This window comes from Dendrobates tinctorius, unplaced genomic scaffold (genome assembly GCF_039654945.1).
Source record: "Dendrobates tinctorius isolate UK_male_01 unplaced genomic scaffold, ASM3965494v1 ptg000308l, whole genome shotgun sequence".
Taxonomy (NCBI): domain Eukaryota; kingdom Metazoa; phylum Chordata; class Amphibia; order Anura; family Dendrobatidae; genus Dendrobates; species Dendrobates tinctorius.
In genome coordinates, this window is record NW_027361975.1 from 1,663,731 (window position 1) to 1,684,147 (window position 20,417).

General features: G+C 45.4%; 1 protein-coding gene across 4 annotated transcripts in view; it reads left to right on the forward strand.

Moving 5' to 3' along the window:
• The window catches only part of LOC141073604 (uncharacterized), a 103,047-nt gene that overhangs the window by 33,198 nt on the left and 49,432 nt on the right, over positions 1-20,417 (forward strand). For 2 of the 4 annotated variants that reach the window (XM_073560894.1, XM_073560895.1), the window contains exons 3-6: positions 10,818-10,888; positions 10,991-11,069; positions 15,279-15,328; positions 15,434-15,527. In XM_073560894.1, coding sequence (XP_073416995.1) covers positions 10,818-10,888; positions 10,991-11,069; positions 15,279-15,328; positions 15,434-15,527 — 294 coding nt within the window. The remainder of the gene's footprint in view (positions 1-10,817; positions 10,889-10,990; positions 11,070-15,278; positions 15,329-15,433; positions 15,528-20,417) is intronic. The other 2 variants (XM_073560896.1, XM_073560897.1) reach the window with 2 other exon arrangements.

The window sequence follows — 20,417 nt, forward strand, 5'->3', positions numbered from 1 at the left end:
CAGAATTGCCCCATCTATCAATAAAAAAAAAAAAGGATTAGCCTGATCGGTAAATGCGTAGAGAGAAAAAAAGTCAAAATGCCAGAATGACATTTTTTTGGTCGCTGCAACATTTAATAATAATAATTATATTTCTATAGCGCCGACATATTCCGCAGCACTTTACATTTCAGAGGGGATTTGTACAGACAATAGACATTACAGCATAACAATAATCGCATAGAACATAACAGATACCAAGAGGCGCAAGCTTATAATCTATGAAATATTAAAATGCAATAACGGGCGATCAAAATATTGTATCTGCACCAAATTGATATACTTGAAAACGTCATCACGGCGCGCAAAAAAATAAGACCTCACCTAACCTGAGATCAAGAATAATGGAGACGCTACGGGTCTCGGAAGATGGCGCAATTTTTTTTTTTTTTAACAAACTTTGGACTTTTTTTTACCACTTAGGTAAAACCTAGACGTGTTTGGTGAACTCGTAATGACCTGGAGAATCATATTCGCAGATCTGTTTTAGCAGTTAGTGAACACGGTAAAAAAAAAAAGTGTGGAATTGCACTTATTTGCAATTTCATCGCACTTGGAATTTTTTTTTCCCGTTTTGAGTACACTGTATGGTAAACCCAATGGTGATATTCAAAAATACAACTCGTCCTGCAAAAAACAAGCCCTCACATGGCCATATTGACGGAAAAATTAAAAAGTTATGGCTCTGGGAAGAAGGGGAGCGAAAAGCAGAAATGCAAAAACGAAAAAGGGCTCCAGCGTGAAGGGGTTAAATATCACATTTCCTAATGTAAAATAAATCTAGCAGATACTCTCCTCCCGCCCTGGTGCCATTTCAGTGATGTCTTTGCTGGATTTTCCAGGGCTGTCATGACCTTGGCTGAAGTGCTGACATGACATAACATCAGCGATCACTGTTGGGCCGTCTGAGGCAAGTGTGAGAACTGCAGCCATTTACTGATTGGCTGCAGTGCTCATGTGGCATAACAACATCACCTGAGTGTCTGGAGACCCGGCTCAGGCGTCGCAGGAATGGTGCTGGTGCAGAAGATGAGTATCTGTTATTTTTATGTTACGATGGGGAATCAAGTATTTAATCAAGAACCCCCATTAACATTTAATGGGATAAACCTGTGTGAATGTATATGTAGTGTAGGTGTATTAATATACTCACTAATTGCCATTTTCTTCAGTTTTGGTCCTCTTCACATGTCTAATATTCCAACCAGCTGGCTCACGCTGAGCTATGTGAGCCTGAACTCACTTTTAGGCCACAGTCACATATTCAGTATTTGATCAGTGTTTTTAATCACTATTTGTAAGCCAAAACCAGGAGTGGGTGATAAATACAGAAGTGGTGACGTGTTTCTATTAGACTTTTCCTCTTATTCTTCAACTCCTGGTTTTGGCTTACAAATACTGATCTTGTGAACGTGGCCTTACAATGTAAGCATCTTAAGAAGGCTGCATAGACTTTCATTGCAAGGCCAGGGTCACACTTGCACCTGCAATGCGAGAACCTTGCGAGAGTCTCTCGCCGCAATATCCGCCACTGCCTCCGTAACGCGGGATTGGAGCATGCAGTTGCATGTATTTCTATACTGCTGAACACTCCGGTCCCAGTGCCAGGTATTGAGGCGAGTGACTCGCGCAAGTTTCTCGCATTGCAGTCGCAAGTGTGGCCCTGGCCTAATAGTGACTTCCGGCTCACACAAGTCGTGGCCGAAAGTGTTGGCACCCTTGACATTGTTCAAGAAAATGACGTATTTCTCCCAGAAAGTTATTGCAATTGCACATGTTTTGTTATATACATGTTTTTTAACTTTGTGTGTGTTGGAGAAACACAAAAAAACAGAGACTAAAAGGCAAATTGGACATCATTTCCTGGAAAAAAAACCCAAAATGGGTGGCACAAAATTGTGGGTAAACAACTTTGTTTCAAGCATGTGATGTTTGTTCAAAGTCACCTGTGGCAAGTAACAGGTGTGGGCAATATGAAAATCACACCTGAAACCGGATAAAAAGAGAAGTTGACTCAAGCTTTGCATTATGTGTCTGTGTGTTCCACACTAAGCATGGAGAACAGAAAGTGAAGTAAACTGTTTGAAGACTTGAGAACCAAAACTGCTGAAAAATATCAACAATTTCAAGATTACAAGTCTATCTTTGTTCTTTTGTCCACAATGTGCAACATAATCAAGAAGTTTACAGCTCATGGCATTGTAACTAACCCGCCTGCACATGCATGGCACAGAAAAATTGATGAAGGGTTGCAATGCAGGATAGTCCGGATGGTGGATAAGTAGCCCCAATCAAGTTCCAAAGAAATTGAAGCTGTCCTGAAGGCTCAGGGTGCATCAGTGTCAGCACAAACTGTCGATATTTGCATGAAATGATACTCTGTGGCAGGAGATCCAGGAGAACCCCGCTGCTGACACGAACATAAAAAAAATAGACTGCAGTTGGCCAAAATGTACGCGAGTAAGCCAAAATCCTTCTGAGAAAGCATCTTGTGGACAGATGAAACCAAGATAGAGACTTTTGATAAAGCACATCATTCTACTGTTTACCGAAAACAGAATTAGGCCTACAAAGAAAAGTACACGGTACCTACAGTCAAATAATATGAAGGTTAAAAGATAGTTTGGGGTTGTTTTGCTGATTTTGTTACTGGGTGCCTTGAGTGCAAGGCATCATGAAATCTGAAGATTTGGGTCCTGGGTAATGGGTCTTTCAGCAAGGCAATGATTCCGAACATACTGCAAGAAGTATCCAGAAATGGATGAAAGCAAAGTGCTGGAAAGTCCTGATGTGGTCATTAATGAGTCCAGATCTAAATCCCACCTATGGAGAGATTTTAAAATAGGTAATGGCAGAAAGGACAATTTAAATTTGAGAGACCTGGAGAAGTTTGCAAAAGATGAGTGCTCCAAAATTCCAGGTGAGACGTGTAAGAAGATTTTGATGGTTATAGGAAGCGATTGATTGCAGTTATTTATTCCAAAGGGTGTGCAAACAAATATTAAGTTGAGGGTGCCAACAATTTTGTCCTGTCCATTTTTGTGTAAAATATTCAATTTGCTTTTTAGTTCTTTTTTTTGTGTTGTTCCAATACACACAAAGGAAATAAACGTGTGATTGCAGTAATTTTTGGGGAGAAATACTTAGTTTTTTGGAACAATATCAAGGGTGCCAACACTTTCGGCCATGACTGTAAACCCCAGTGTGAGCTGGCAAGTCAGAATAGTCATCACGTAACCCGGAAGAGCACCATTGCGTCAATGGAAGATGGCTTTCAGTGAGTTTATTAATACACCTCACAACATTACATATACATTCACATAGGTTTTCCCTATTATAATGTTAGTGGGAGTGCCTCTTTAAGAATAGGTTTTCAAAGTAGTGGAGAACCCCTATAAATTATTATAGGTAACTGGGTTTTTCAGCAAAACAAAAATATAGCTATATGATCTTTTGAATTTAGATCAGTTATTAATGTAATACTGTTAATCCATCTCCATTGTTTAATCTTATCTCGTTTGTCTCAATATACAACGGCCAGAGAAAATTGTAATGTGTAAAGGTACTGTCACACTTAGCGATGCACCAGCGATATGACGCGGTCAGGATCGCTGGTACATCGCTAAGTGGTCGCTAGTGAGCTGCCACACAGGCAGGTCTCACCAGCGACATCGCAGGGGTCGGGGGTCGTTACCTGTCAGACGAGGCGATCCTGACGTCCTCCCGCCCGCGTCCACGCGTCGCTCGTCTCCACAGCAGGAAGCTGACGACGAGAAACGGTCCAGGAAGTTCTCGCGCGATCAGCGATGGACAGCGGGGGAACAGTCGGAGGTAAGTATCAGACATAGCGATATCGCTAGCAATATCGCTATAACGTCACAAAAACCAACGCACGGCTGCCGCTAAGCCCCGCCCCCTGCCACGCCTCCGCCGGTAGCTCCGCCTCCGGGCACATGGCGCTTCATGCGTCCCCTATCTTTATCACTGAGGACGCAGGCCGTGCGCAGTATGCGTTTGGCGGCGCCTGCGTCCTTTTGACGGTGCGCCGACCAGCGCCAAACGCAACCTGTTGTAATTTGGTTGCGCTCGGCACACCGTCAAAAGGACGCAGGAGCCGCCAAACGCATACTGCGCATGGCCTGCGTCCTCAGTGATGAAGATAGGGGACGCATGCAGCGTCATGCGCCCGGAGGCGGAGCTACCGGCAGGGGGCGGGGCTTAGCGGCGGCCGTACGCAGGGCGTCGCCGCACCCTGAAGCGCAAATGTGAAACCGGCCTTAGTGTGACAGGCCCTTAACATCTGATCACGGATTTCAGGATGTGTGTTATGATTGAGTCACCGTAGGAGGCAAAAACAGAAATGCTAGCTAAGTCCAGAAAACCAGAGAAGTTGGTAGCTATCGGATTGCAGACCCCTGAACATATCAACACAACTAGCAGTAGCCGTGGGGGGTTCCTACGATGCCCTAGACCCCTCGATCACAGCCGGAGAATTAAATAGGCCTAAAGAAAGAAAGGGGAAATCTAAACTGCCCCAGAGCAGACCCCAAAGCAATAGGCAGCCCCCAACATATAATGACGGTGAAGCAAGATGAAAACACCAACACAGACAGAAAGATAGACTGAGCAAAGACGGGGCCCAAGCTAACTAGATAGAAAAGGACAGGAAGGCTGCTGTCTGCAATCCGTGAAAAACCCTATGAAAATAAGAGCCGACAGACTGACAGTGAAAAAGGCCCTGAAGACGCTAGGCTTCAAAAAAGCTATGTCAGTACTCAGGATATTCTGAAGACAGAGCAACAGGCAAAAGGAGATTCAGCTCACCCCAGCAGGGAATGGCAGAATCCAGAAAAGCAAGGAAAACAAAAACAAATGCTAACAGGCAAAGCAAAAAACTTATCTTTAGAGGAGCAGGAATCAGACTGGTGTCCTACAAGTCCACAGAGAAATCACCCGCAGGGCAGAAGGGCGTCGGCAGCCTTATATCCAGTCCGTGACTCCACTCAGCCAGTCATCCTCATTAGGCTCAGGTGCCTGATAATCAGGCTCATTACCTTCCTTTACCAGAATAGGGAGTTCACCAGACCTCAGTGACGAAGGGGAAAATGAACTCACAACAGTACCTCCCCCTTGAGGAGGGGTCACCGAACCCTCAACCATGCCACCAGGGCGATCAGGGTGAGCCCGATGAAAGGCACGCATCAATCTTTTGGCATGAATATCAGAGGCAGAGACACAGGAATTATCCTCCTGACCATAACCCTTCCACTTAACCAAATACTGGAGTCTCCGTCTAGCCAAACGGAATCCAGTATTTTCTCTACCTCATATTCCATGTTACCTTCAACCAATACAAGGTCTGGAGGTGCCACCCCAGGAACAACTGGTTCAACAAATCTCTTCAACAAGGACTTATGGAACACATTATGGATTTTAAATGTGACAGGAAGAGCCAAACGAAAAGAGACCGGATTAATAATCTCCAAAATCTTGTAAGGTCCAATAAATCTAGGCTTAAACTTAAGAGAAGCCACCTTTATAGCAATATTTTTTGATGATAACCACACCATATCACCAATCTTAAACTGGTGACCAATGGTCCTATGTCGATTGGAAAACCGCTGGGCCTTTTCCTGGGAGAGAGAGAACTTATCCACCACTTGGTCCCAGATCTGGCGCATTCTCTCCACCACAGTGTCAACACCTGGGCAGGCAGAAGGCTCCACCTGCCCTGAAGAAAATCGAGGATGAAACCCAAAGTTACAAAAAAAAGTGACATCAAAGTGGCAGAACTAGCTCTATTATTTAAAGCAAATTCGGCCAAGGGCAAAAATGAAACCCAATCATCCTGATCAGCTGAAATAAAACATCTCAAATACGACTCCAAGGTCTGGTTTGTTCTCTCTGTCTGCCCATTGGTCTGAGGGTGAAAAGCAGTGGAGAAGGACAACTGAATTCCCAGCTTGGAACAGAAAGTCCTCCAAAATCTAGACACAAACTGAACTCCTCTGTCAGATACAATGTTCTCAGGAATCCCGTGTAAGCGAACCACCTGTTGCAAAAACAGGGGCACCAACTCAGAGGAAGATGGCAACTTAGGGAGTGGTACAAGATGAACCATCTTAGAGAACCTATCACAAATCACCCAAATAACAGTCATTATTTGAGAGACCGGCATATCAGAGATGAAATCCATTGAAATATGGGTCCATGGCCTCCTGGGGACCGGCAAAGGCATCAACAACCCACAAGAGCGAGAACAAGATTTAGACCGGGAGCAAGTCCCACAGGACTGCACAAAATTCCTGACATCATGAGACAAGGTGGCCACCAAAAAGAGCGACTCGCCAGATCTCTAGTACCAAAAATACCTGGATGACCAGCCAATGCAGAGCAATGAACTTCAGACATCACTCTCTTCTTCCACTGGTCAGGAACATACAACTTTCCACTGGGACAACGCTCAGGTTTGTCCTCCTGGAACTCTTGCAGAGCAAGTCTCAAATCGGGCGAGATGGCAGAAAGAACTACCCCTTCGCCTAAGATGGTAGCAGGCTTGGTCACCACAGGAGAATCAGCAAAGAAACTCCTAGAGAGGGCGTCTGCCTTGACATTCTTAGTTCCAGGAAGAAAAGAGACCACAAAATCAAAACGTGTAAAAAAACAAGGCCCACCTAGCCTGTCTAGGGTTCAAGCGTTTAGCCGACTCTAGGTAAATCAAATTCTTGTGGTCAGTGAGGACCACAACTTGATGTTTAGCTCCCTCCAACCAATGCCTCCACTCCTCAAATGCCCATTTCATGGCCAACAGTTCCCGATTCCCCACATCATAGTTACGTTCAGATGGAGAGAACTTTCGGGAAAAGAAAGCACAGGGATTCATTTTAGATGTTACAGGATCCTTTTGGGACAAAACAGCTCCTGCACCAATCTCAGAAGCATCCACCTCTACCTGGAACGGGAGTGAGACATCAGGTTGCCGCAAAACCGGGGCGGAGGTAAATCTTCGCTTCAGCTCCTGAAAGGAAGCAACAGCCTCCGGAGACCAATTCAACACATCAGCACCCTTCTTAGTCAGATCAGTCAATGGCTTGGCAATACTAGAAAATTTTGCTATAAATTTCCGATAAAAATTAGCAAAACCCAAAAACTTCTGGAGGGCCTTCAAAGAAGTGGGCTGAACCCAATCATAAATGGCCTGTACCTTGGCCGGGTCCATTTCAATAGTTGACGGAGACAAAATAAATCCCAAAAATGAAATCCTCTGTACTCCAAAAAGGCATTTCGATCCTTTGACATACAGGGAATTCTCCCTCAAGATCCGGAACACAGTCCGAATATGTTCCACATGAGAATCCCAATCCTTGGAGAAGATCAAAATATCATCCAGATAGATAATCAAAAATTTATCGACAAAGTCTCGGAAAATATCATTCATGAAGCACTGGAAAACAGAAGGGGCATTAGTGAGCCAGGTACTCAAAATGTCCCTCCGGAGTATTAAACGCCGTCTTCCATTCATCCCCCTGCTTAATGCGGATAAGATTATATGCCCCCCTGAGGTCAAGCTTGGTAAACCAGCAAGCACCTCTAACTCTAGAGAATAGATCCGAAATCAGGGGTAACGGATACTGATATTTAATAGTAATTTTATTGAGGGCACGATAATCAATACAAGGCCTTAAAGAACCATCCTTTTTGGCCACAAAAAAAAAAACGGCACCTAAGGGTGAAGAGGATGGTCTAATATGACCCTTCTCCAACGCCTCCTTAATATAGGACCGCATAGCCTCGTGCTCGGGTACAGATAAATTGAAGAGCCGACCCTTGGGAAATTTACACCCCGGGCTTAGTTCAATTGCACAGTCATAACTCCTATGAGGAGGCAAGGACGCAGACTCATTCTCACTAAATACATCATAAAAGTCCGCCAAATAGTCAGGAAAATCAAGCGACTGAAGAGAGGTGGAAAAAAACGGAGCCTCACTAAAGGCACACCGACAACCCCAACTCACCACAGACACCGATTTCCAATCCAAAACTGGATTATGAATTTGCAACCAGGGAAACCCCAGAACAACGGCATCATGCAGACCATGCAACACCAAAAAGTTGCAATTTTCTTGATGGTCTGGGGCGACCCGCATGACCACCTGGGTCCAAAACTGAGGTTTATTTTTAGCCAAAGGAGTAGCATCAATCCCCCTCAAAGGGATAGGCGTCTGTAGAAGTGTCATCGGAAATCCACATCGTTTAGCAAAATCCAAGTCCATTAGGTTTAGCGCTGCTCCCGAATCCACAAAAGCCTTGGCGGAAAATGTGGACAGGTAGCAGATCAGAGTAATTGCCAGAAGAAACTTAGGTTGAACACCACCAACAGAAAACGTGTGTGCAAAGTGTTTCTCTCGTTTAGGACAAACAGAAATAATATGCGAGGCATCTCCACAGAAAAAACACAGCTTATTACGCCTTCTGAACTCCTGACGTTGCGCCTTAGACAAAACTCTATCACATTGCATAGGTTCAGACGTCTGTTCAACCGGTGGCAACACCTCTCGTGCAATCCTGCGTTCACGTAAACGCCGATCAACCTGAATGGCTAATGACATAGAATCGTCCAGACCAGAGGGAACAGGAAATCCCACCATAGTATTTTTTACGGCTTCTGACAAACCCTTCCGAAAGAGAGCAGCCAAGGCATTATCATTCCAGGTAGTAAGGACTGCCCACTTTCGGAACTTTTGACAGTACAACTCTGCAGAATCTCGACCCTGGTTCAATGCCAACAGGGTCTTTTCAGCCTGATCAATAGCATTAGGTTCGTCATACAACAACCCCAAAGCTTGAAAGAATGCGTTCACATTAGTCAGAATAGGATCATCTGGTTTCAAAGAAAACGCCCAATCCTGGGGATCGCCACGCAGCAAAGAGATGACAATTTTAACCTGCTGCGTGGAGCTCCCTGACGAGTTAGGCTGTGTGCACGCTGCGGATTAGGTGCGGATTCATCCGCGCGGATTTTGTAAAATCCGCAGGTGAAACCGCAGGTCAAAAGACCTGCGGTTTTACCTGCGGATTGCTCTGCGGTTTGGCCCTGCGGTTTTTCATCTCCTCAATGGAGGAGATGGCAAACCGCAGGGGAATCCGCAGAAAGAATTGACATGTCAATTCTTTCTGCGGATTGAAAGCCGCAGATGATCCGCGCGGAAAATTCCGCACCGTCTGCACTGCGGTTTTTGATTCCCATAGGGAATCATGGTACTGTACACCGCAGCAAAAACTGCTGCGGGTCCGCAGCGGCCGGAACCGCAGCAAAATCCGCAGCGTGTGCACACAGCCTTAGGCTTCAAGGCAAAATATAATTTACAATTATTTTTGAAACTCAAAAATTTAGATCGATCCCCAAAAAATACATCAGGTGTAGGGATCTTTTGTTCAACAGCATGCGAATGAGCAAGGTAGGCGGAAATTCCCCGCACTTCCGCAGCGAGCTGCTCCACACGATCAGACTATTGCTTTATCTCCATTGAGAGAAAAAAAAATTCCCCCTACGGCCTCAGAGATATAGAGGAAAGAATATACACACACTTTTTTTTTTTTCTTTTAAGCACAATTCTTTCCTGCTATTGAGTACCCTAGGATCTGCGGTATGGCGGGTGATTCTGTTATAATTGAGTCACCGTAGGAGGCAAAAACAGAAATGCTAGCTAAGTCCAGAAAACCAGAGAAGTTGGCAGCTATCGGATTGCAGACCCCTGAACCTATCAACACAACTAGCAGTAGCCGTGGGGGGTTCCTATGATGCCCTAGACCCCACGATCACAGCCGGAGAATTAAATAGGCCTAAAGAAAGAAAGGGGAAATCTAAACTGCCCCAGAGCAGACCCCAAAGCAATAGGCAGCCCCCAACATATAATGACGGTGAAGCAAGATGAAAACACCAACACAGACAGAAAGATAGACTGAGCAAAGACGGGGCCCAAGCTAACTAGATAGAAAAGGACAGGAAGGCTGCTGTCTGCAATCCGTGAAAAACCCTGTGAAAATAAGAGCCAACAGACTGACAGTGAAAAAGGCCCTGAAGACGCTAGGCTTCAAAAAAGCTATGTCAGTACTCAGGAATATTCTGAAGACAGAGCAACAGGCAAAAGGAGATTCTGCTCACCCCAGCAGGGAATGGCAGAATCCAGAAAAGCAAGGAAAACAAAAACAAATGCTAACAGGCAAAGCAAAAAACTTATCTTTAGAGGAGCAGGAATCAGACTGGTGTCCTACAAGTCCACAGAGAAATCACCCGCAGGGCAGAAGGGCGTCGGCAGCCTTATATCCAGTCCGTGACTCCACTCAGCCAGTCATCCTCATTAGGCTCAGGTGCCTGATAATCAGGCTCATTACCTTCCTTTACCAGAATAGGGAGTTCACCAGACCTCAGTGACGAAGGGGAAAATGAACTCACAACAGATGTGTCTGGCTTGTAAGGTTTGCATATGTTCTGTCCAAGGATTTCTCATGTAAGGTAACAACATGGCCACTAATAAGGTGTAGATAGAACTTTGTCTGAGTAAGTAATTGCCACTACATACTCTGCCACCCTGTGTGATTTTTCATCAGCGTTAATATGATCTGAATCGTTGTCTAACTTGATGATTACAATTGACCCATATGGCTCTATGATTCCTTTTATTATACATACCGTAAGTGATCTGATATGACATGAAAGATCTTATGTTGTTCACTATACACAACCGAAAAATCATACGTGTCACTTTTTCCTACAGTTGTGTCCAGCAGAAAGTGTCTTGGTTCCCTCTGTCCACAGGAAAACCATCATAACCCACATGAACATCAGGTAGATGGCATTCAGGATCTGTTGCATAAGATGGAGACGTTGTGCATTTCACAAATACTGCATTATTAAAGTGGTGTGTGAGTATTTTTGGTACTTTTTTAGGTTCCAAACATGTCTGCAGTTAAAGTTGACGCTATAAATGAGGATGAGGGAGATGAGATGACTATGGCCACCGTCTCAGGTGAGTAATGCCCGGTTCATGTTCTACAATCATGTAGTCTCTAATGGTTCAAACACAAATCCATACTTCAGAGGACCTGTTATGTGTTCAAATATTTAAAACGGCTAGCTTACCAGACAGTGTCAAGATCTAGCACTTCGGCCACCAACACCCCACTCACGTACCACAGCTGGAGTCTGCGATCTTTTGTTGGTGTTTCCTAGATGCAGGAACAGGGACAGAAGCCTCAAGCAGAAGCCATTGGGATGCTAAATGTATTTGCACACGTCGTCTTGTTCAGTCAGGTCCACTCCGAAACCCACCTAAAAAGTAGCAATAAAATGCTTATAAGAATGAACATATGGATTTCTTTTAAAAACATCTTGCTGTTCATATGTTCAGGCTTTTGAGGGTCTTTTAATTGCTTCAGGTTTCCAAACAGCGGAGCAGTCAGTCCTTCAGGTGTTTTCCACTCTTAAAAACTCCCTATACTTTACAATATAAGTAAATGGGAAGGTCCAAGAGATGCCTGAGCATCTTTTTGAGCATTGCGCTAGCATATTTGCATGAAAAACTGCTTGCAGTATCTTGCATAAAAAAAACATCCAGAAAACAGTATTAAAAATGGCACAAAAACTCGACGGTGATCCAAAATGTCAGTGAAGCTCATAGGAAGCAACCCCTCAAAAATGCTAAAATGTTGCTTCAGGAGGGAAAAAAGGCATTTCCTGAAGCATCTTTCTCTTGAAAACTCTGAGGATTCGGCTGCTTGACAAGATGTCATATGCATGTACTCTAGAGACGATTTAGCTTGCAATATTTTTGAAATCCTATTTGAAGACAGTGCAAAGTGGGGATACAGGGCTGGGCTAGACTACGCAACAAGCAAGTGCATCCAGATTTAGGATGCAGGAACCAGAGATAAGCTGCGAAAAGCTGTTTTACACTGTCCAGAGGCGCTCTAAGCAGGCCTGTTTGACACAAGGTTGTGGACACCACCCAGTTGTATATTCATTTATTTACCTAATTAGCATAAAAAATAAGGGGGACAGCTGTTTTTATGTCTTTCATGATTCCGAGTGCTGGATGCTTCATATGACATACACCAACACAGAATATTGGGGGTGTCTGTGAATTTTATGAAAAGAATAGGTGTTTTCCCGAGGCCAATTTCCATCCATTAGGCTCCCTTCACACGTCCTGATTTTACTGGAAAAACCAGTACCGATGTTATCAGTGTGTCGTGTTCGTGTGATATTTGAGTACTTTTGCCATCTGTTTGTGTCATCGGTGTGACACCTACCAGAATAGAAATTAAAGATTTTTAGGTGTTAAATATGTGCTACTAGATAGATATCTGTGAGATATATAATTAGTGCCTTGCATCTGTAGCTTACTGTGCATGTACAGTGCATGTAATAGTTTGGGCAGCCTTGATCAAAATGACTGTTATTGTGAACAGTTAAGCAAGTTGAAGATGAAATGATCTCTAAAAGGCCTAAAGTTCAAGATGGCACATTTCATTTTGTATTTTAATAAATATTGTCATTTGTTTACATTTTAAAAATGTCAAAAAGGAAAATGGGCCAATGCAAAACTTTTGGCACCCTTGGAGAGTTGTGTGCTCTGATAACTTTGACCAAGGTTTCAAACCTTAATTAGCCTGTTAGCGTTATGGCTTGTTCACTGTCCTTATTAGGAAAGGCCAGGTCATGCAAATTTCCCAGCTTTATAAAAAAATCAGCCTCTAACTTTGTGCCAAAAAACAGCAGCCATGGGTTCTTTTAAGCAACTACCTAACACTCTGAAACGGTGGAGGCCCACAAAACAGAAGAAGTCTATAAGAAGATAGCAAAACGTTTTCAAGTCGCCCTTTCCTCGGTTCGAAATGTAATTAAGTGTGGAGGTCAAGATAAGGTCTGGAAGACCTAGCAAAATTTCAGTGAGAGCTGCCTGTAGGATTGCTTCAAAGGCAAATCATCACCCACGCTTGACTGAAAAAACCTTCAGAAAGATTTAGCAGACTCTGAAGCTGTGGTACATTGTTCTACTGTTCAGAGACACCTGTGTAAATATGACCTTCATGGCAGAGTCATCAGTAGAAAGCCTCTCCCGAGTCCTCACCTTAAAATTCAGTGACAGAAGTATGCATGAAACATCTAAACAAGCCTGATCCATTTTGGAAACCAGTCCTGTGGACCGATGAGGTTAATCCCTTTCTGCCATTAGACGTACTATCCCGTGCATGTGACCTAGGGACTTAATTCCCATGGACATGATCGTACGTCATAGCGATCAGCGGCGCCCCCGGGGGGGGAGCGCCGCTGTTCTCGGCCGGGTGTCAGCTGATTATCACAGCTGACACCCGGCACTATGTGTCAGGGGCGGTCACGGACCGCCCCCGGCACATTAACCCCTGGCGCACTATGATCAAACATGATCGCAGTGTACCGGGCGATTAGGGAAGCATCGGCAGGGAGGGCACCCCCTCCGTGCTTCCCTGAGCCACTCCCGAGCAGTGCGATGTGCTGCGCTGCTCAGAGGGTCTCCTTCCCTGTAGGCCCCCAGATCCAAGATGGCTGCGGGGGCCTGCAGGGAGGCGGCTTCCTCAGAGCCTGCTGCGAGGAAACCTGTGCAGCCCCTGCCAGATCAGTGATCTGACACAGCGCTGTTCTAAGTGTCAGATCAGCGATCTGACACTTCACAGTAATATCCCCCCTGGGACAAAGTAATAAAGTAAAAAAAAAAAAAGGAAAAATAATAAAAAATCCCTAAATAATAAAAAATTCCCTAATAAATTCATTTTTTGGAAATAAAAAACAAAACAATAAAAGTACACATATTTAGCATCGCCGCGTCCATAACGATCAATAAGTGGGGTTCCCCCCATTTTGGTAATCAGCAAAGGTTAATTGGACATCTGAGAGCTGATATTATCAGGATAGGAAGGTCCATGGTTATTGGGCCCTTCTCAGCCTAAAATACAAGCTTGCATATGCCCCAGAAGTGGCGCATCACATTAGATTTGTCAGTTCTGGCTCTTTGCCTTCGCTCTTGTTGATTGCCCTGGTGTGTTGGCAATCAGCGTAATGGGGCTTGGTATTGATGTCAGCTGTTAATAATCTAAAAACACATCAGTCATCAAGCCCCTGGTGTTTGTAATGGAGAGGTGTGTATTAGACATATCCCCTTATTAAGCCCAGTAATAAAAAATATATATATTTTTTTAAATTTAAACACTCTCAACACTTTTCCTGATTCACCAAATTATTGAATAAATTGAGCGCAGGTCCGGCGTAATCCAGGGAATCTAATGTAGTCCACGAATGGAAACCTGAAAAACATGAAAAGAAGAGGAATAAAAACAAGACACTGTCCCTCGTTCACCAATTTATTATAACCAAAAAGTTCCGACGCAGGTCCCGTGCAGTCCAACGCTTCCCACGACGTTTCCCGAATCTGGCTTACGCTGCGCTCAGCGAGACCCGGCATCTGTAAAGAGCAGTAACATTACTGACATCACCGCTTATCAGAGTCGCTGGCTCACACTGCACTCCGCGAGACCCGGTGACTATGAAGAGCTGTGATGTCAGTAATCGAGAAGAGACATGGCAAAGCACGAGAATTGGTGCGCCTAATGTGATGCGCCACTTTTGTCTCGGCTGCAGGCTAGTATTTTTAGGCTGAGAAAAGTCCAATAAGAATGTACCTTCCTAGCCTGATAATATCAGCTCACAGCTGTCTGCTTTGCCTTTGCTGGTCCCAAAAAAATGGGGAGATTCCCACATCATTTTTTTTCCACTTATTTATTACATTAGTCCATGTACAGAGCACTCATTATATGTCTCACAGGTATCTATCTATTGCTTTCTTTGCACCTCTTTAACACAAAAATCTGTAATTTGTATTCTGAATTCTATTCCGGTACGTGTCACATGGACAGCACATTTGTGTCATCCGTGTGTCCTTGTGCGGTACGTATTGTCAATTGTGCTGCCGGAAAAAAGGGACAGGTCTATGTGTGGGTCATGTGCGCAGTCCCAGGGGTTATAATGGGTGTGCGTGTGTATGTGTCTCTGGTACGTGTGAAAGGCGAAGCCACATGTACCGGAAACACAGACGTGAAGGGGGCCTAAGATGGGTCTGACTGGAAGGCATTTAGTGTTTACCCTCTTATAACCTGTGTGTTCTCTTCTATATACTCAATCACTTAGTTTCTATTCCCTGCAGCTTTGCCCAGCAATAAGTGTTTTGGTGCTGGAATTCCACCGGAGCATAAGGTAGATGAAATTGAGAATTTATCACCTCATGTTATAGTTTTTGTGCACAGTTTATAATTTATAAATCGGCCATTTTTAATGTTTTTTTTTCTTGTTTGTTTTTAGCATAGAAACATGGCCGCCATTAAAGTTGAAGGTGTGGACAAGGAGAAGATGGGTCAAGGCCAGTATAAGAGGGAGGTGATGCCCAAGGAAATGAGTAAGAAATAACCACTACATCACCATTAGTGTTGAGCATTCCGATACTGCAATATCGGGTATCGGCCGATATTCGTGGTATCGGAATTCCGATACTGAGTTCCGATACTTTTAGTATATCGAATACCGGAATCGGAAGTTCCCATAATGCAATGAGCCAGTTTGATTTTATTCAGCCAATGAGGATCCTAAGAAGTGTGGGCATATCCTGTTAGAGCATGTTAGGCATATAACTACTGGCATGGCTGTGATTGGCTGCTGAAATGATGTCATGATGCACTATAAAAGCCGCCGCCATTTTGGGTTCACTCTGCTGTGAATTCAGTTAGGGATAGGACGCTGCTGTTCTGAGGGAAAGTGTGACCTAGCGATTTGCTATACTGTATTGTGCTTTATCCAGGCTACTTTATCAACCGCTGTAGCTTTCTTTTGCCTTGCAGCGCTGTTCACGGCTGTCTGCGAGGTCTCTGTGTGTGAGTGCAGCTCACGCTGCAGTGATTTCTGCAGCCAGCCACCTCCGGTTGTAGTCCACTCAGCGTGCGTCACTGCCTCATACATTGTCCTTTTTTGCATTAGTGCTGCTCATTTTTCCAGATTTATCCTATTAGTGTGGTTCCATCCGTATCCAGCTAGAATATTTGCAAACACTATATAGGAGTAGATAGAGGAGCCTTTCTGCTGGCTTGTGCCCTGCAGCCCCAGCCAGATTAGTATTAGCCTATTTTTTGTAGCCTCATCTATTGCATTGTAGGTTAGCTTCCTGCATTGTAATAGCTACAAAATGTTTGTGATACTATCGGTTTTACATCTTTGGGCACATCCAGTGTCTTTTTGTGAAAAAAAGTTAATAGAGTTCACCAAACACTCTACTTTACCGTTGTGTAGGCCACATTAGCTCATATTAAAGTCTAGTACACACTTTATAAAATTAGTGTTTCTTATACCTGTTAGCAGCTGTTCAGGAATAAGCACACTAAGCCCTTAGTACTTTTCTGCCTATCTTTATCAGTCTACCAAGATGAAGAAGGCAGGGAGTAAGGGTCATGGGCGTGGAGTTTCTGCAGGGAGAGGACGTGGGGATTCTGTGCCTGCTGCGGGCACCAGTGACTCAACATCCCCCAGTTTTCCCAGGGAACAGTCCTTTATGCACAGCTTTGTAGGAGCTCGCTGTACCCCACTGCTGCGGGACGAACAAATTGAAGCCGCTGTCGGATGGATGGCAGCTAACCCATCGACTTCAATTAGTTCCAGATCCTCTCAGGTCCAGAGCACTGAAGAGCACCCATCTGTCTCTTCACCACCTGCCAAATTGCCCAGGCAGTCAGAGAGCCCTGGACAGGAGCCATCTCTACTTTTGTTCTCTGAATCTGTTGGCTTGGAAAGAGGGGACCAGCCAAGTAGCATTCGAGAATTTGAAGAAGAGGTAGTATGCAGTGATGCGCAACAGCTTTGTCTCTCTGAATCTGAAGAGGCGGGTGGGCCAGTGCCTATGGTCAGCACACCTCAGTACGCATCTGATGTTGAGACTCAGGTGCCACTTTCTGGTGCGTACTGTCCTGTTGAGACTACCCAGGAGAAGCAGTCGTTTGAAGAGGGTAGTGTAGATGATGAGGTCCTTGACCCATCATGGCGTGAGGTACAGGAAGGTGGTGGGAGCAGCTCTGAGGAAGAGATTCCCCGAACGGCCAAAAAAGGAGGGAGAGAGATACACATGGTGAGGAATGGGAACAAATCCTGGAGTCACCAATCTGGGTATCTCCGTCTGCCAACAACAGGATGATACAAATGTATATTATTAATCAATCATATTTGACTCCAACTCGACTTTTTAAGATGGGCCGATACCTGTCATCGGAATGTTCGAGATGTCACTCAATAGATGCAGACTTTATCCATATGATCTGGTGCTGTCCTGTTGTTGTGCAATACTTGAGGGAGGTGACATCATTGTTGACATCTTTGGTACAAACCCCTGTTCCCCTTGAGCCACTGATCTGTCTATTTGGAGTATGGGATGAGGAGGCATTGGGTCACTGTGTTGGGATTTTTCTACGGGAGACACTGTTTATGGCACGAAAGGTACTAGCATTACGGTGGGTGGGGAATTCACCTCCTTCTCTTTGGTCCTGGATCACTTTGGTAAATTCGATTATCCCATATGAACGTACGCTGTATCACAACAGAGGGTGCCCGGGTAAATTCGAAAAGATTTGGGAGAGGTGGAATTCCTCTCACCTCACTTTGCAGAGCAGGGATGTCGCACAGAAAACAGCTCATTATGTGGAAGTAGGCTGCTGAATAGTTTGTTTTTGTAGGCGTAGGTATGGTTTAGAAGCTAGGCAGGTTTCATCATTAGAATAATAACACAAAGCTATTGTGATTTAATTGGTATTATGTTTTGCTTTATTTATATACAACTGATGCACACATTATGCTTCACATTTTCATGTTATCTGAACATATGTATATTTTGTATCAAGCTTAACATCATATACTAAAAGTGTGTATTGTATAACTGCTTATTGTTTAATAAACGAATTAAAAAAAAGAGGGAGGGAGGGGGCAGACTCGGTCACCTGTAGCCTCCACTTCGGCACCCATTAGGAGCATGCCTCTTCCAAAACCCAAAACGGGTGCTCCCAAGACTTGCAGCGCCTGGTCCTTTTTTGACACAGTTGCAGATGACATTTGCATTGTCAAATGCAAGCTGTGTAATCAGAAAGTGAAAAGAGGGAAAAGTGTCAGCAACCTCCTACCACAAATATGTAGAAACATGTGCGGACCAAGCACGTGGTGGAGTTACAAAGACACACTGAAGACCAAGGCCAACCTACAGCGCCACCTACCACCTCTTCAGCTCGTGTTGTAGCCTCTTCCTCCAGCTCACACACAGCTGGTTCGGCTTCCTCACAGGATCGCCATGGAAGAACCTCTGGCACTGTTGTACAGAGACACAGTGTCATTCCACCCACAGCACCATGTTCCCTGTCATCCTCACACTCCCAGGCCAGTCTACAGCCATCGGTAGCACAGGCATGGGAGAAAAGGCGCCCATACTCGGCAAACCACCCCCGACCACAGGCTCTGAATGCTGGCATTGCAAAACTACTGTCCCTTGAAATGCTCTCATTCAGGCTGGTGGAGACTGACACCTTCCTTAACTTCATGGCATTGGCAGTCCCACAATACAACGTGCCCAGCGGCTTTTATTTCAGCAGGCAAGCCGTCCCTGCCCTGCAAAAGCATGTGGAGGGAAAAATTAAACATGCGCTACTAAACGCCGTCAGTAGCAAGGTCCTCCTGACCATCGATGCGTGGACCAGTAACCATGGACAGGGACGATATCTTTCCCTCACTGCCCATTGGGTAAATGTTGTGGAGCCAGGTACAGATCTTGAGAGTGGCGTTTTACGTGTTCTGCCAACTCCAAGGATTGCAGGAATCCAGTCTGTACACATTGACTCCTCCTCATACTCCAGTTCCTCTGAATCAGCGCTGCAGGAGCCGTCACAGTCTACCTCCACATTGCCCCGTGAACGCTTACCTGTTACGACCGATATGAGCACAGCCGTGGCCAAATGTCAACAGGCCGTATTGAAATTAATTTCTTTGGGGAATCGAAGCCACACAGCGCAGGAGCTCTGGAATGCCATCAAGCAGGAAAGCGACGTGTGGTTTGTGCCAGCGAATCTCCAGCCAGGCATGGCAGTGTGTGACAATGGCCGAAATCTGGTGGCAGCTCTGGGCCTAGGCAACCTCACTCACATCCCATGTCTGGCACATGTGCACAACTTTGTCATGCAGAGTTATTTGAGGGACTATCTGCATCTTGATGCACTGCTGCACAAGGTCCGCATAGAGTGCGCTCGCGGCGTTCCAGCATGGCAAGATCGCGCATTGCAGCTCTGCAGCGCTGATTCCGCCTTCCGGAACATCGCATCATATGTGACCTACCCACCAGGTGGAATTCAACGTTGCATATGTTGGAGAGGTTGTGTGAGCAGCAGGCAGCAGTCATGGAGTACCAGCTGCATCAGGCGCAAACAAGTCGCACTGCGCGCCGTTCACACTTCACCACCACTGAGTGGGCCTCTATGAAGGACATCTGCCACGTTTTGCGTGCCTTCGATGATTCCACGCGGATGGCAAGTGCAGATGATGCACTAGTCAGCATGACTATCCCCCTTATCTGCCTGCTTGAAAAAACACTGCAAGCACTAAGGGAAGAGGTTGTGGAAGAGGTGGAGGATGAGGAGTCACAAATGCCATCTGCTTCTGGACAGTCTGCGCAACGTGGTTCCTCACAAAGGCCTAGGCAGGGGACACTCTGTCAGGAGGATGAGGAGGAGTCAATGGAGGAGGAAGACATCTGTCCAGAGGAGGGAGGTACACTACACAATTCTCTAGTAGTCAGTATGTAGAGCGAGGGTGGGATGACGCCTCAAGCAGGGGACAGCGTTTCTTGGCCAGTTGGCAGTCTGCAGCACATGGTTGATTTCATGCTGCAGTGCCTGAGAAACGACCGCCGCGTCGCCCACATTTTCAACACGGCTGATTATTGGGTGTACAACCTCCTAGATCCTCGCTACTGGGACAATTTACAAAGCCTCATACCACCGTTGAACCGGGAGCGTAAAATGCGGGAGTACCAAGACACACTGGTGCATTCCATCATGTTCTCCATTCCACCCGAGAGCAGTGCTGCTAGTGCTTTGCAAAGCAGCGCCGTGCGTCGAGGCAGTGGAGGAAGCTCTGCACAAAGAGGGAGCAGAAGCAGCGCCTCAGCACAAGGCAAGACCTGTATGGCCCAAATGTGGCAAAGTTTTGTGTCCCCGCCACAAATGTCTACACCATCACAGACGGCTCCAATCAGCAGGAGGCAACGTTTCCG